This window comes from Strix uralensis, chromosome 2, assembly GCF_047716275.1.
Source record: "Strix uralensis isolate ZFMK-TIS-50842 chromosome 2, bStrUra1, whole genome shotgun sequence".
NCBI classification, from domain to species: domain Eukaryota; kingdom Metazoa; phylum Chordata; class Aves; order Strigiformes; family Strigidae; genus Strix; species Strix uralensis.
This window is the reverse complement of record NC_133973.1, coordinates 52,492,786-52,510,370: the sequence shown is the minus strand read 5'-3', so window position 1 is coordinate 52,510,370 and position 17,585 is coordinate 52,492,786. Positions and strand designations below refer to the sequence as shown.

Sequence of the window (17,585 nt, the reverse complement as noted above, 5' to 3'; positions counted from 1 at the left end):
ATCAGCCACCCAAGTCTTGTTTTTTTCAGCTTGAGCAGGAATATCAGGACAGCCAACAGTTCATTTAATTAAAGCCTGTCTTAAGTAACTAAGCACCTTAATTTAAACTCAAGCTGGACACCGACTTAATTTATCTGACTGACAGCTCCCAAGGTGATCCCTAACTTGTCTGTAGAACCATGATAAATACAGATATTTTACTTCTACGTGGTCCAAATTCTCCAGCTTTTCAGTCAGCCTGAAGTTTGGAAGCAAACTGTGTTTGTCTTGTACTTGTTCAGATATTAATGTATTTTAGATACCTGCCCAATTGCCTCACACCATTTTAAAATCAAAAGAAGCTACGGGAGGGCTCTAACACAACAGTGCTGGCAATACCAATTCACTGAGCCTGCACTGCCATCTTGGCACCTAAGACAAGGAAAGAGTGAAGGCTAGAGCTTCCACCACCACCACAAAAAAACCCCAAACCCACCCCAAACCAAAAACCAACTCAAGAGTTACCCGAGTCTGCTCAAGATTTATACTGGGACTTTACAGGACTCTGACTGGTGATCCTCCTGCATTCCTCAAACCTCTTCCTATACCTGCTCTGTTTGGGAAGGACCCAAGTTTTTCACACCAAGTCAACTCTCATCTCTGCAGACCTTTAATTGTGGGGTAAATTACAAACCAAGAACTACAAATCTTTCTTACCTTGCAGAAATTAAATTATATTCAGGAAAGAAGACATTCAGCTTATGTCAACAGACATTAAACACACCAAGCATTTTATTTAATAAATTTTATTTATGCAAAGCCAATCCAAAAGTGTGTGTAAAAGTGAAAAGCTCTTTTTACATATTAATAAAACTTTTGTGTGTGTGTGTGCACTTTCCATGTGGGAGGAGTGAGGATTTGACTGTTTTATTTACAAGAACCCACATTGTTTAAAAATATAGACATAGGTAGTAAGTCATTCTTATTTTCCCTAAAAGCTAATTGCTGTACAGTATACAACAGCTCAAAGTGCCCAAACAACCAAGGGTGGCCCATGACAACTTGACTATACAAGCTTTTCATGCCTGATTAAGGATATTCTCGTTTTTATGTAATGCTTCTGCCCAGAGCTTGTTTTTTGGGTGTTTTTCAGGGTTTTTTAGGGGCTTTTTTTTTAAATGTATACAGTAGTCAAATTATATTACTATGTCACACCCACTATTTCCTTAAGGAAGAAAACTTATGTTCCTTGACCCTCCAGTTCGGCTGCTGCTATATCTGGTTCTTCATCATTGTAAATGTTTTCTGCCTAAAGACACAAAATATCACATTAAAAATAGCAGACACAATCGTTTTTAAATGATCTTCTACACTTTATATAGAAAAAACATGGTAATACCAAGAAAGCACAGACATCATCCCCTCCTTAAAGGGCTCCTCTCCCTGCCTTTTCTTAAAGAACAGCCAAATTTAGGAACGTGCAGACAGTGGCTTGACTTCAACACTTGTCTTCTCGGGTTGTCTCATTTCAGCAGAACAAGCCTTAGCCATTTAATTCCTTACCCTGAACATTTTGTTATTTGGACTTAACCACAAAAGAAGTTAAAGAATAGGTATTAAAAACTGAAAGCCTGACTTGTGTTGCACATTTAAGTCTGTTACGCTTTTTTAACTTAAGTTATTCCCAAGTGATTTTATTCCGTATTTATAAGACAACTGATCCAATTCCTGTGATGTTAAATAATATGAACTAACTGGAGAGTTAGAAGGCACCGTGCTTCATGATCATTATGTGGGGGCTGGGGGGAAAAGTAAGTCTTGGCTAGCATTTGGATATAAGTTCTCAACTGCCACATTTATTCTCAATATTAACTAGTATCTAAGACTTGGAGTCAGGAATTAGCTAGCAGTTGTCTTTATTCAGGTTGTTTTAGTCTTTGTTTTCTTTTGAAAGTCTTACTCTCCGATCAGTGTCAGAAGTAGAGGAGACAGACTGCTTCAGCCACTGAAGGCACAAGCTGCCCTAAGAACAAGCCATTTCAGTTTCATTTATGCAACAAGCTTCAGAGCGACTCAAGAGCCTTGACACTCACCATTTGCCATATCTGCATTATGTTGTCCTCCGATACAGAACAGATTACCCAAGGCTCATTAGGATTCCAACTGAAGTCTGAGATTTTAGCAGTGTGTCCTCCATGAATAAACTGTTAAAAAACCCAGAAGCTTCAGTAAGCCATTTCACCTCTAGAGAGAAATCTTTTAAAACCCAACATTCAGAAGGTAAATTCATCATGCTGACAACTACACAAAGAAGAAAGGTTCACGATGCAGGTGTCAAGAAGGTGTGTATGAAACAGCACATTCCATTCATTGCTTACGGACACAGCTGCAACTGCTGAGAGAGCATTCAAGAAGACAGTTCATATTATTACAGCAACAACTGATTGACATCCTCAAAATGGTGCTACTTCACGCAAGGCTGGGCTGTGAAATCCAGCCATATTTTACATCCATTACCTCACCTAATTATATAAGCACTTATGCAGTTACACAGGAAATGGGGAAGCCAAGCTATAAGCCTTTTTAATTGTTTGTTTCCTAAGCAAAACAAAACATAAGCCTTTGTACTTTCTACATCAGTAAGGTTCGCAGCCACATGGGACCTAATTGGTCCAATGCAAGACAAACAACTTGAGGGAGGCCTTTGGCTCTACACATGTTCAGTTATAAGAGTACCGACAAGCACGTGGCCGAACTATAAATATGTTCAACAATAAAGATGTGTGAATCATGTCCAGGACAGCTTTGAAAAAAAAAAAAAAAAATCACTACCTTCAGAATCGAACAGAGGAAGCTACTGCGGGTTACAGCAATGGATTGAAAACCAGGGAGCTGAAAAGATTTATCAACTGCTGCAGTTTTAGTAGCACTCGTAAGGCATCATACTGCCATACAGCATGTCAGCAGACTGAAACCAAACAAACATACCAGCAGCTCAGGAGGCCCGTCTTCTGCGTCCTCCGCAGACTGCTCTTCTCCAATTTTACTGTAAGAAAGTAATTTATACTTTTTATTAATAATGAAAATTGCACCCTGTATCAGCTTAACAGTTCCTAGCCTTTGTTTCCAGTATTTGCTTTTGCTGTTGGTTTTTCCCTCTCTCAAATAACTCTAAGATACAGAACATCAACCGTTTGGTGTTATCATTACTGAAATAGAATCTAACTTGTGAAGCACATGGAGGCAGAAATCCCTTATTACTGAAGACAACCCAATTCTATCAGCAAGAAATCCTCACAGAGAAGTAACATTAGAATGTTACACACATACTGTGCTGCTTCTACTGTATACCTGAGAAACCAGGTCCAAGTTATGCAAGCAAGGAAGTCTAGAGACCAGCAAAAATCCAGTCTACCAAATAAAGTAGGTCTGCAGCCTTTTTTTTTTTTTTTTTACCAGTTCATATACACTAAAAGAAAGAAAATGCTCTTCACCTCAGATCCCATACATTAAGCCGACGATCAGTACCACTTGAGGCAAGAATTGTTTCGTTATGAGGAGACCAGTGAACCTATTGAAAGACAACAACTTGACTGGAGCACAGTTACTGATTTCTAAAGCATATCCTGAATAACCCCCACCAGCACCTGGCCTCTAATCTTCAACAACAAGACTCAATACATCAGTTTCTTCCAGCTAAAATGATGTCCTATAGCTCAAATCAAGTGCTTTAAAGTCTTAAGATGTCTGAGATTGAACAGTCAACATCACTTCACTGTTAGAGATTTACCCTATCCTGAAATTTAATTGTCTAAAATTCACTGTTAATCGCACCTACACAATATTAGATTTGAACCCAAGTCCTCTCCACAGAAGGACATTTTAGAGAAACCTTCTACACCTGTACTGAAGGTAGCTGTAAGCTCCCAGTATGTTCTCAGCAGTAAGTTGTAGACTACTTGCTTCAGAGTCGAGTGGGAAAAGGTAGAAAGAAACTATGTGGTACTGCCCATATTTATTGAACCAAAATTCACTATTTAATGTTTAACAGACTTTTATTTATTGTGGTCGGCCACCATAAGAAAACTTACATGTTCTTGTCCTAGTCAGTACTCTTACAGATTTTGTTACAGGTTGTGAGAAAAGTTTACCCACCTGAAAAATTTCATCTTTATGAGACTCAAAAGAATGGAGTTTCAATTTTAAATTTCGAAGATCCCAAAGAGCCACTGTCTGGGAGAAGTAACAAGAAACCATTTTTACTATAATGGCTATAGAACTGTAATCTAAAATTACTTATAAAGTATGCACAAGTAAATACCTTGTCAGCAGAACCAGTTGCTAGAATGAACTCACTGTATGGGTTGAAGGACAGACAGTTGACCTCGGCTGTATGAGCATCTACGGAATGACTTGGCTTGGACGTAGTGTTAGATCTTGTGTCCCAACTGTTGCAATGAAGGGTTTGCGGGAGAGTGAGGGGCAGTGAGGAGAGAGCAAGAGTGAGCACACATAAATTTTCACAGGAGGTTCTTTTTCACTACACTACACGTTAGTTTAAGAGACTACATTATTAGTAGTCTCTGAACTTAAATCTGAAGCTACAGTTTTTATTCAAAAAGTTTCCAGGTCTTTGTGTCTGTCGTACATGAGCAGTTCACATCCAGAAGCTGATATACATATTAATTATATCTTATTTTCAAATCATGTGAACACACTAAATGACATGCAGATTTCAGTGATTCTGCAGCATTACTACTGTTGATTGCACTAAAGAGCTACATTAGACCATTTCATAATTCAGGTTTCTTTAATCTAAGTGGTCTGAACTGGTCCACTGACAGCACACAGCAGGCACTATCCAGAAACTGCTTAGCCCTGACTTACATCATAAGCTTCTGATCATCAGCCACAGATCCAAACAGAGATTCATGGAGCAGATGCCATGCCACATCTTCTACTACTGCAGAGTGTCCAGTAAAGATTGCTTTTGCATCAATAATTTTGCCTTCTTTCGGTCCAGCACTTACATCCCATAAACACACAGTCTGTAAATAAGAGTCATATTCTATTGTTATGTGAACTTCAGTGTTATCTTAAAAAAAACCCCAACCATATTCTACATATAAACAGAGATAACAATCCTGCTCCTGAAACAGGTTGATTTGAAACGGAACACTTAATAAGCCATTAGAAATCAGATGAGTTAAATTATTAATCAGTTTTCTTCAAATTCAAGGCCCAAGGATTATTTATAAGGTCACAAAAGCAATTTACAAAAAGCATCCCTAGTCAGTAGTTTGTGTTTCACTTTTAAAGCCCACGCAGAAATTTGCTAGCTGTTAGTCCAACTGATCTTCAAGGGTCTTACTAATTTATGGTCTCAGACCCCAGCCAGTTTAAAGGCTTGTTACACAACAGGTTCTTCCAGCAGAAAATGATAAGAACATTCTGTTTTTACTTCACCGAGAATGCTACAAAGAATTGGTTGTTGATTGCAGCCTAAAGTCAAACTGACAGCCTTTAGAAATACAATATGTGAGAACTTCCCCACAAAAAGCTACACAAACCCAGTTTTTCTCTAATTACCTATTACAGCATAAATTAGCAGGGGTGATTTGGTTGGTTGTTTGGGGTTTTTTTAAAATAGGGGAAAAGATGTGTTTTTTACATGATCATCCGACGCACTGAGAAGATGTCCACTCAAATTTGAGTTCCATGATAAGCCATAGCCTTCCTTCTGGTGCCCTCTTAATCTAAGGTCAGGATTACACTCTCCACTTGGGTCTGAAAGAGAGGAAATTCCTTCCATTGAGCTTCATCTTGCACATCATTATCACCCAAGAACTTTGTTTCCATTGCAATAATGGCATTTCACACATCGGCCTCATAGGAGAATGCTGCTTCTATGGAGAGTCACTTACGATATTGAGCCTAACCAGGCAGTAAAGTCATCGAAGATATGAGTCTTCCTCTTTGGACTCCAGAGTCCATCACCTCTCCTCCCAATTGCAGTAAAATGTAAGTTTACTTTCAACGACAAGAAGCATTTTACTTAACTTCAAGGAATCTGACTCACCTGGTTTTGAAGGATGTTTCGTGTAGTCAAATACCAACACATCAGCAGATGGTGTTTTTGTAGCAATGATGCAGGGATTCTGGGGCATGTAACGAGCACGGTTTACTTCACCTTCATGGTTAATTTTAATCTCTGTTTCAATTTTGCCAGTCACAGATCCAAAGCCACCAAACTCTACATTTGTCAGAAAAAGGTCAGTTTGTCACATCAACTATTTTAAACAGGTTAAACAGCATTTCATGCATGTCCTCCACTCCATGAAGCAGTGGTAAGCATCTTATGAAAGACTAGCACCCTGTGGCACAACAGTATTAACACTAGATATTTTGAGTCCTCTGATAGAAACTAAAGCTCTGAAAGAGTTTGTATTTGAGGTAGGTGGATATCAGTTTTCACCACAACTGACAGAGCTGGCAGAAATACTAGTAGGGATTATGTATCATAGTGTTACCCAAATTATTCTGAAATAAGTTTCCTCTTTTTAGTCACTATTAATGATCTAGAATTAGCGTGAACTGATAAGTACATGTCAGCTTTAGTATTTAACCAAGTTAGAATACCATTAGATAGGACACTTATTAATGCTACTGCTAAAGCATAATCTTAAGAACGCATGCACTGCCCACCTCCTTTCTCACTGTCATATTGAGAAGCATCAAACTGATCATCATTGGGAATCTGGACTCTTGCAACAACCAGGTGGTTCTGTTCATCGGACGTGTGCGTTCCCAAAACCAGCCAGTGTAGAGCATAATCCTTTCCTTCTGGCCTGTTCAGAATAACAAATGCATGGAATAAAATTAAGCGCTCAGTTCCATAAGTTTGATAGCTAGCATCAATAACATTCAAGATCCAAACTTCTTCAGGGAGCTAGAAAAGAGAGACTCGCGTAAGAGATCCTTTCCTTTGTCACAAGAGTCTTGTGCAATGCAGTGAACTAGACTTGGACATAAGCAAGCCAAAGATACAACCAGCAAGGCTAGAGTGACAACGCAAGTCAGTAAACTTTGCCACTACAGCTAAAAGGGACGATTACAGTTTGCACAGTAGCTAAAGGTGACGCTAATACCTACTTCTGTCTTTAATTCCCCTAGCAGTGGCACAGTATTGATTTAGAAAACAATCAATACTACTTTCTATAAAACACTAAAACTGAGGACAAATGGCAACTTATTTTAGTTACTTCTCTTGGAAGCTTTTACCAGTTTTTATTTTATTACAGAAGTTCATTTTTAAACACTGAGCAAATCCTAGCTAACTAGAATCAAATTTCTCTTCTGGCAGTTAAATGCAACATTTAGTAATAAGTGAAAGGCTGGATGGACAGTGCCATTTAGTCCTGAAAGGAAAAATCTGAACAGTCAAAACCAAGCAAATTCTGCATTCCTGAAACAAATTATGCTGTCTGAATCCAAGCAAACAGGAATCACTGGGGCAATCATAAACCACTGTAGGTATTGCCACACCACTTCCAAGGCATCATCATACATTTTGAAGGGAAAATTAAAATATGAAACAAAACAAGAAGACACACAATGCACACACACTTACTTGCATCAGGAACAGGTGTCCCATCATGTCAGGTGCCATACAAAGAGACAGTCCTTGCCTTATATGGCTTACATATTTTGACACTGGATAATTGGAAATACCAGGTTTTAAACTGAATATTAAGTCAATCTGCAAAATACGAGGCAAGCAGAAGTGTTCCTCATAAGGGCTCCACACCCTCACATCCCCACGTCATTTTCTCCATGCCACTACTAGTTAGCTCGCATCTCTCAACATCCTCCCCAAACATTCTGGTATACAAAATTAAATGATCATCTAACCACCAAGTATAACATCACATATGGAAGGTGGAATTTTGAAGAGGAAAGAGACCATCCTCTGATTATTGCATGAGCTTTACACATAAGCTATTTTAAAACCTAGCTGTATCCAGTTTACAACAAGAGGGACCCAGTCCTTGTCCACTACTTCAATGGAGCCCTGAGTGGTTACCATTACAATTTAAGTTCTGTAGTAGCTGGCACATGAACAGAATCTATCCTCATCTTCAAAGTTCTTTAAGAAATCAACCAGTGAGCCCACAATTTTCAGGGGGAGGTGGAAGAATGGGAAAATTAAAGTATGTGAAGTCAACAATGAGCCAGGGACAGAACCAGGATGTGAAGCACCGGAACAATATCCTCTTAAATAAGTCCTAACTTAAAACAAAAGAAATCGTAGACAGATACTACAGCTTCTACAGAACAGTAATCTGTAGTGCACATGAGGAAAAAACAGTCTTGAAGAATAAGCTAATTTAGTACATAGATTTTGGTGTTAGGTCTCATATATCAATAAATTGACGAAGATTTCTCTCCTCACACTTCACGAGATCTTCTGCTACGCTAAGCAAGAATTCTGTAAAGTATCAAGTTGTAACTTTTTCCCCCAAAACCTTCTGCATACCCAAAGGGTTTTTAAGATTGTAAGCAAAATAAAGTGTCACAAGCTCACAAAAAGGAGTCTAACCCAAATTACTCTCATCTTGCATGGTTTTTACTCTCATGTTCCTTAGCAGACACGGTTAAGAGAGACAGAAAGAGGAGTGAAACAAGCAATTGCACAGAGTCTCAGCTCCTGCTCTGCAAACTAAGCAGATCAGCAGCTGAGCCCTGCGCCTCCCTGGTACCTTCCAGGCCTCTCTTCCCTTCTCTCACCTGGTCACATCAGGCAACCACTGCACGGTGAGGCTGGGCCACTCCAGAGCATGTGTCATAACCAGGTCGTACAAGAAGGGGGTGTTTTTCTTCCAGATCTTGTACTCCTCGCTGATGACGCGCTCCTCCACTGTGTCCTCCAACACTGCCGGAATGGGAAGAGATGAACCAGGGGCTCGGCACCTGCCGCCGCTGAGGCGAGGCGGGGCTGGGGTGTGTGTGTGTGTGTGTGTGTGTGTGCGCACCGCCAGAGGCTGGGGCTATACCAGGGAGAAGGCGAGGTAGGAGAGGGGGTCCTGAAGCGCCCTCAGGGGCAGCCGGCGGGGGCACAACTGCAACCGCCCCAACCCTGCTACCATCCCATCGGAAGCTCCTTGGAGAGGAATTCCGGAGCGCCTCAGCCCCGCCCCGCCCCCCACGCCCCTCGAGCACACGCGTCCTCCCGCCACCGCCCAGCTGGGGAGAGGGAGCAGTGGGTTTCCTACCTTCCTTGCTCGCCATTTTGGGTGTGCGCGTGCGCGCGCAGGCGACGCGCAGCGCGGGCAGCAGCGGCTAACGGCGACGAAGGGGGAGAGAGGAGCAGGACGGGAGGGAGGAGGGAGGGCGGGAGCGCGGGCCGCCGCCGAGGGCCTCGCCGCTGAGGGCCCCAACGGCGCCGCCGCCCCGCCGCGCGCGGGCTTGCCGACTTCCAACCCGCGCCTCGCAGCACGGCGCATGCGCGGCCCGCAGCACCACCGCCCGCAGCGGCAGCCAATGATGTGGGCGGGAGGGCCGCGAGGGCGCGCGCGTGAGGCAGCGGGCGCGAGGCGGCGCCACGGGGGCACTCCAATCAGGCGCTGGCGCGCGCTGAGCCCACGCGGGGCGGGGCGGAGCGGGGCGGGGCGGGGCGGGGCGGGGCTGCCATGACTGCCGGGAGCGCGCGGGAGCCCGTCCGGAAGCGCTGGCGGGCGGGGAGCGCGAGGCGCGGCGGGTGCCGCTGTCGTAGGGTCCCCCGTGCCCCGGCGGTGCCCGGGCTGGGCCCGGAGGGGATGGCGCTGCGCCCGGCCGCCTCCGTGCGGCGGCCCCGGGATGAGGGGCTGAGGCGGAGGCGGGCGGCCGCAGACGCGCGGGGTTCGCGGGCCGGGGGGAGGCCTGCCAGCCTGGCCGCGCTGTCACCGCGAGGTGGGGCTGTCGGTAAAGCGGCTCCCCGGCGGGTACCGGAGCGGGAGCTCGCGAACGCGCCTCGCGCTGCTTCACCGCGGTTCCAGGGCGCTACGGAGCGACCTGCCCGCGCGCTCCAGCCGCGGCCTCGCGGCCGCCGGAGCCAGCCCAGCTCGGGCCGCGGGCTTGGGGGGCGCTGTCGGCGTACCGGCGCGATGCGGGTCATCTGCTCACCAAATCACCGGTGCCCCCAAACCCCACCTCAGCAGAAGGGCGCCGGTGCCGCCAAGAGGCCGCTGCTTTGTCCGGGCGGCATCCACCGGGCACACGGTGCCCCCGGGGGCAGGCAGGGCAGGGAGCACTCCCCGCCCCCGGTAATAACGCTGGTGCCACCACAAACCAACCCGGGAAGCGCTCCCGTCAGTACCGCTGCGGAAAATCAGAATGCGAAAATGCTATCCACGAGTGTCATTTACACTCGTCTTCCTTGCTGAGGGATAAAATAAAAATTCAAAATTCTGAAGGTGTTAAATAAAATCGCTAAAACACTCAGGAGTGGGTGAAGAACAAAAACATTCTGGTGCTTTTTAAACTACCCTACTTGTTACTGCTGCTCTGAGGCAGGTTTACCAAATAGGGCTGCAGTCACTGAACGTTGGAACTAGAAATCGGGAAACAGGAGTAGTTGTAGTATTAACTCGTAAATTCTCATGGACAGAACCCAGGGTACGTTCAGAAAGGAGGGGACAGTGCAGTCACTGGGAGGGAAATGAGAACAAGTTACTTTTTCTACGGAAGAGTCCAAAATCCAGAATGCAATATATCCGTTGCCACCAGACAGAAATTGTAATAATTTATCCATTAAAAAAGGAAACAGCAGCCACGTCTTTAACATCAGTTAAAAAATTATCCAGACACGAATGAAGAGTAGAGATTAGCCTCTAAGAAACAAGTGGAGGCAGCTACGTCCAGGAAACTCTGGGGAACCCCAGCTGGCCGGGGGGAGCGGAGGATGCAGTGCAGCAGCCGGCTGTGCGGGGCTGCTGCGGCACTGGGTAGCTGGCTGTGGCCCATGGGGCAAGCTGCACAGCCACGGTATACGGAGGTTTGGGGCTTTGGCAGTAAAAAGGAAATTTCTTGGAGATCCAGCAGCTACCAGGCGGCCTGTCTGCATTTGAAACAAACTTAGATTTAGCAGCAAAGAATGGCAGTTGGCCTGTATTTAGTATGTCTTAGCTAACAAGCCCTAAATTGTATTAAAAACTTAGATACGAATCCCACTTTACAACTAGAAATCTGTAAGTAAAAATGGCTACAGAGGCCACAGCTGCGTAGTTACTATTTTTCAGCAATGGTGCTGAAGATAACAGAATGTTGCTTGATTTTATAGGAGAAATGCGTGTTTGAACTATTTGTTAGTTGCAGTTAGGACACAGAAGACACTGAACTGCATTACTGAATCCTCAGTCACATAATATCAGTCAGTCTTACAAGAGTTTCAAATCCTGTTGTCCAACAGGGTCAGTGGTACTGCCTGACTGCTGTGGTGAGTGACACAGCTTTGTTTAAGTGGTCACATACAAATCGAACATCCAGCTTTGCCACCATGGCTGCCCAGCCTTTCTGTTCTCTCATTTCAGCTACCACTAACCAAAAGATCATTTAATTTAACTGCTTTCTGTTCAGCTTAAATGAACAGTGCTTGCCACAGATAACAGCCTTAATCAGGGTAGATCTTTCTGGCGGCTTTCCAGAAGAATAATGGAAATAGAGGCAGTTAGGAATCGGGTTGGCTTCTCCTGAATCTCCCTACAGATTCAAAGGAATTTTTTGCCTCCAAATTGCATGGGTTTTCTTGCAATGTTGTGATTTACAGTCTTAAGTTGAATTCTTGCTTCAGCATTAAACTCAGGGAGATGAATCCTGTATCACTAGGGCTCATATGCCTTGAGTCCCAGAAGGGGAGGAAATTAGCTCTGTAGTGGAGCCCACCGTGCTCAGCTAGAGATAGTGGCAGGAAAGAGAGGAGAACACGTGGCCAAATAAGAGCTGGTGTATTTTAATTTCCCTCTGTGAGGACACTCTTCATGGGCTGAGCCTTCTATGGTCTGGACTCCAGTTTTGCAAACAAGGAATCCAGTTATGGAAAATGTTTATGTCTAGGAGAGGCTGGAGAGTCAGAGGCTGGTAATAGCAGCCGAAGGTGGGAATGGGAATCGGGGAAGAAGGCTGAGGTAGGCAGCCAGCTCCTCAAACAGGAAGCCTTTCCTAATGAACTGTTTCTTTTTTAGACAGTGTTGAAAACCAGAAAAATTTTGGTGAAGTTAAATAATTTATATAAATCTTCTTCTTAAACCTGCACAAATTGGAATTAAAGCTATGCATGGCTTACTTATTCAAAGCGAGAATCGTATTAAATCAACTGCAAGCTGCAAAATGATCTGCTACACAGGAGTGTACGAGTGAGTGTGTTAACACAGACACAGAGCCTTGATCATATGAGATGTGTTACCAGCTTGCCTTTGGCAACGCTTACTAGTTGTTACGGTATTTGCTGCCAAGTATGTGTCTACTTCTACAAAGTGCTGAGGCCTTCCTAAAACATTGGAAAGTGAAGACTGAACCTTTCAGAGTCTGTGTGTTGTTACAGAGCGTTGATCACTTAAACCTCAGATACCGGATAAAGGAAATCTCTGTCAGGCTTCCTGGCCTTAAGTGACCTCTGTTAGCTCTCACTGAAGGGTGATTACATGGCCCCTTGAAAGACCAAGCCTGTATGAGCGTTTGGGTGGGATGGTGTTTGTGCCTTTTGCTGTAAAGAGCAGTATTTGTTGCCCCAGCTTACCTGGAATATGATGGGGAAAATGTGAGTTAGTTTTGGAAAATGATACACAAAATTGTCCTTCAATGATACCATGTAGGGTTAGACTGAACTATAAGTGAAGAGAGTAACTGCTCCCTAACCCCCAACAAATTTTTTGCAGACCCTGTTTAGGATCTGCAAATCGAGTTGGATTCTGATGGGCTGCCAGGACTAGTACTAGCTTTGGTGAACAAAACCTGTCATGCCTATATATCAAAATAATTGGTAAGTGACCAGCGCAGTTCTCCTTGTTAGCAACTATACTTGCACACAGCCACATTTTCTTTTAATTTAAGTCCATGCACCAAAAATCCTGTTATTGAGTGCTTTTTCTCCCATTGAGATTGTCATGGAAAAGACAGTTTATGAACAGTACAGCTATCAAAGAATTGATTCTTAGGTTGGTTATTTGCAATTCATCAGCATGGTCATATCTGTCACCACACATCTAAAACAGATCCTTTGATTCCCACACTTTGTAAGGAAAGTAATTGTTCAAGGCCATTGTTCATCACTTGCAGTGTGTGAAATGTACAATAAATTAGTTTTGAAGTAAAAGGGTGACTTGAATCATAAGCTTTATTTCATTAAGCTATACTTCTTTCAAGCCTAAGCATGAAATACTGCATTTTCATTTCAGTAAAAAAAAGTCTCCCGCATCCTCAACTGTATGTGCTTCATTGTGCTTCAAATCACCAGATATACTTATGAAGAATTACATGCACTTATTAATTTTCAGCTTGAAGACATGTATGCTGATTTATTACTCTACAAAGAATTAGCTGACATGCTGATGCTTATGTCTCTTATATGTTATGCAGAGCTGATGGATGTTCATAGCACAACTCAGCAAATAGATGTAGGTATTGCTGTGAATGACCATCTCAGAAAATTGTTTAAAGAAAATCAAGTTTACACAAAAACTCAAAATTGCCCATTGGAAAAGTAAAGTAGCAGCCTCAGCATTTATTATTCTCTAATATATTTGCAGTCATTGCATAGTCTCAGTAGCCTATTAGGAATAAAGAATTATTTTCATCAAACATGCAGATAAGAAAAGCACACCTCAGTGTGATGCAAATATCCATTCAGAATTTCTTGAATTGTGACCATGTTTATTTTCCCCACTGCTCATCCAATATTTCTTTGTATTTACCCAGCAATTATTATCTCCCCAGTATAAATCACACCTAACAAATACCCTGCTGTCACAGAAAATCTTGAGCTGCAGCAGTGTAGCAGTGTCTTGGACTTTCTTGTTCTCTGTGACATGCAGTTTGGGATTTGTCTAATGACAGCATGTCTCTGGCAGTTCACTTCTAAATAGACTTGGCTCTGTTTTTTCCTGATATGCAACATATGTATGCTGCATAGCCATGTGCAAATGATCGCTTTCGCTCTGCAGCGAATAAAGAACACTTGTACGAACGTCAGTACTTAGGGGAAGGCATGACTCACATGGATTGTATCCAGCATTGTAGACAAATACTCCTCTTGCACCTTCTAGGTGGGATTGTTCCCACTGTTGGGATGCTGTAGTGGGAACTCATGATCTGCCTGTTTTGGATAATTAGCACCATTTGTCACACTTTCAGCCAACCATTGTAGATTGAAATTCATGCTGCAAATGAGAAGCAGTCCTACGGCAGGCTTGTGCATTCCTTCAGTATTCAGGAATATACAGTGGGGTTTTTGATGTAGAATATGTTTATGTTGGAACATACAAACTAAGCTCATTGTCATATAACAAGCCCCCCCTTCCCCTCCCAAAATAATGTTAATATTGCACTAAGCCTAGACTAATAAAATCCAACCCTGCTGAACACTTTTTTGTTGCTTGCCATGTACATGGCAGCATTCCCTCAACACCTAGGCTTGCTGGGCTATTTCTATGCTCTGCGGCATTTGTTTAGCATTTTCTATGCTTTTTTTTTAATAATTCCATATAGAATGGCAGGTAAATTATCTGAGACATAGATAACAACATTTACATAACTGGCTTGGTACACTTTTTTTAATTTTGCACAGAGTAGTGGAACTGGTGGAATTACTGAAGAGCAGGGAAATATGTGAGTAGTTTTTAACAGGTCATCTTATGAAACAGTGCTGCAATATTTGCTGGTTTCCATGCTATACATTTCCAAGAGGATGTCAGATGTGCTTTCATTGCTATAGTTCTGCAACCTACTGGCCTGGAGAGATTATTGCCCCTATGTGGGGTTTTCAGAACTGTAGCGATATTAAAAGAAAAGGCAGAGAATATTTTGCTCGGCAGAAGATACTTTGGCTTTTTGAGAGAAGCAACAGACATGGAAATTTGTACAACAAACAATCTATTTTCCTAAAAGTATAAATGCTTAAATGAGTGCCAACAGGGGGATTTTCAATAAAATGGAAGGAGACATCTGACTTCTGAAGCTTCCAGCATTTGGCTCAGTGGAGTTCCTTGTTGCCCTGGCCTCCCTCCTTGTGATCTCAGAGGAACTTGGGGAGCAGGAATGGGGTAGTTTCAAGCCTGTGTCTGGGTCACAGGAATCAGAGGAGGCTGTAATCCAGAAACTGCTGTTTTCAGTTATACGGAAAGGAGTTGAGGCAGACTGCTGTTCTCAATGATGTGCGGAAGCATTGTGAAGTGTAGGAAAGTCTAAGACTCCCATGACAAAGAAGGTGAAAGGAAGATGCTTATTATAATCTATTTCCTCTTCATTTTCTGCTTTAGGGCTCAAAAGCCGCAACAAGTAATCAGTGAAGGAAACTGATCTCTGCTCTTGCCTTCTAATCTTTGGGAATGTCTCTCCCCACCTGAGCTGCTTGGCCTTTTTCAGAGACTTCTCTGGGGTCACCATATGGTTTCTTTCTTTGTTCTTCACTCTTACTCGTTTGAGACTTGAAGCAATTAATAACAGCATTATCTTCAAGGTTCTGGATATCTCAGAAGTAAAGCTACTGAGTCGGAAACTGTGCCAGGCTGTTTTAGCTCATTGATCAGTTCCTGTGGTAATGAAGATTTTTGTTTGTTCTGTTTGATTTACTCATCCATTATGGCAGAACACCCTCAGGTGCAGTCTTTGGAAGCTCTAGAGATCTTGAATTTTATATGCTCTCTTCTTTCTGAGTGTTGTGAATACTGAGAACCACAGTACTGCACAGAGTATGTAGTAATGGATAGGTGTTATGTCAGATGGCTGTACAGCTTTTTACTTTGGCAGGCAGAGGCTGGGACCAGATTAACTATGGATTCAGAGTGTGTTAGGGACATCGTATGAGGGAAGATGGAACAGGCAGATGGAAGATCTGCTGAGACCAGGCTGGTGCCTGTTTACATTTCTGCAGTCAGTTCTAAAGCTGGTGGGTACCCAACCATCTTAGGAGTATGCAGCAAATAAAACTTTGTTGCTGTTTATGCTAGTTACTCTCAGTGGTGTCTGCAGCTAAAGCAGCATAGCTGCATGTTCAGAATGGGAGGAAAGAAAGATAGTGGCACTGCCCTGTCAGGTCAGAACTGTACTGGAACATGTTCTGCAATTAGCAGTCTGTCTTATATTCCCTGTGGGCCAGTTTGAAGTTCATCATGCTGTTAATGCCTTTTTGCAATACGTTTGCAGAGTAGGTTTTTATGAACAACTTAAGCCAGTCCAAGACCATAATAATGCTAAAAGAAGTGGACCTGATCTCCCCTCTTGCTAGCCACCCTTCTGCCCCTGCCCTTGTGTCAGCGCTAATGTGCACATGGTCAGTGGGGAGCTGAGTCACGTCCCCAGTCTAGCTGATTTATTTTTTTTAGCAGAGTTGGTTTTCAGCCAGGTGATCAAGCTGAGCATACTCACTGCACGTCTTCCTGATCTTAAACCTGGCACGAAGGGGAGCACATAGCCAAGGGCAAGAAGAGGGACAGCTCCATCCAGGCTCTGGTTTCAGATTAGTTTGCACCAATTGTAAGATTACACCACAAGCCATGCAAGTCAATAGTGCTAGCACTTCACTGCTAGTTCACTGTGGTGTCTGGAGTCTTCAGTTCCCTGAACAGCCAGCTAGTAGTATTGTCTCTCTGCCTCTTGTCTGTCTTCTGCAGATGAGGAAACCGAGAAAGAAGGTGAAAACTCCATTCACATGGTTTCATTTGCTGGCAGTGGCAGAGCGCTCCAAAATTTTTACTTAGTTACTGGTATAAATGGGATATATAACTAGGACTTCAGTGGGAGACAACTGAGCTAAATATGAGTACAGGGACTCCCAGTATCATGGGACACTGTTGAGACCTTATTTGACATGCATTTAAAATATTCTTCAAAGAAGTTTTTTAAAGGAAAAAGGTTTTAACAAAATTGTTGGTTTGCTGAAAGGCAGCACAACTGGATCAAATTAAATAAGACCTGAATTTTAAAAGCATCTTGTGATTTGAGATACTGCAGAGATCCTCTTTAAAAGGTGTCTGAGACTGAGCATCCATCAACTGAGGAAATCCCTAATGCTAGGGGCTTTACAAAAATCTAAGCTTTCACATTTGAACTATTCCTTCATACAGCTGGAAATCTAATGTAAACAGGGCCTAAGCAACTTGGCCAAAGTAATTCAGGGAATCAGAACTGCTGACTACTAATCCTATCTCAAGTTTCTAGCCACATGCCCGGAATGCTAACATTTGGCTTTATTGTTTTGTGTTTTTCTTCAGTCTCTGCTGTAAAGTACGTTGGGGGAACAGTAGAGCAGTGACGACTGTTAACACAACACCTCTGCCCTCTTTCTTAAGAAGGACCTGTTTTTTGCTGAAGCTTAGGGAGACAAATAGAGACTACATGATAACATATTTCCGTGT

At 43.1% G+C, this 17,585-nt stretch overlaps 1 protein-coding gene across 1 annotated transcript; it reads right to left on the bottom strand.

The window, feature by feature from the left end:
• Window positions 1-769: 769 nt before the first annotated feature.
• On the bottom strand, window positions 770-9,464 carry RBBP7 (RB binding protein 7, chromatin remodeling factor). Its single transcript, XM_074858714.1, has 12 exons — window positions 9,252-9,464; window positions 8,767-8,911; window positions 6,685-6,827; window positions 6,059-6,232; window positions 5,651-5,766; window positions 4,867-5,027; window positions 4,301-4,427; window positions 4,135-4,212; window positions 3,474-3,550; window positions 2,968-3,025; window positions 2,073-2,183; window positions 770-1,288 (listed from the first exon to the last, which is right to left on the bottom strand). Exons 1-12 carry the CDS (start codon window positions 9,265-9,267, stop codon window positions 1,220-1,222), a joined length of 1,275 nt encoding a protein of 424 aa, XP_074714815.1. The 5' UTR covers window positions 9,268-9,464; the 3' UTR covers window positions 770-1,219.
• Window positions 9,465-17,585: the final 8,121 nt, after the last annotated feature.

Bases quoted from the DNA above. Each gene is read 5' to 3' on its own strand.
- RBBP7 (XM_074858714.1), bottom strand. The intron at 4,428-4,866 runs GTAAGTCAGGGC...TCATTGCAACAG, and splicing joins GATGATCAGAAGCTTATGAT to TTGGGACACAAGATCTAACA. The intron at 4,213-4,300 runs GTATTTACTTGT...TACTTCTCCCAG, and splicing joins CAACTGGTTCTGCTGACAAG to ACAGTGGCTCTTTGGGATCT.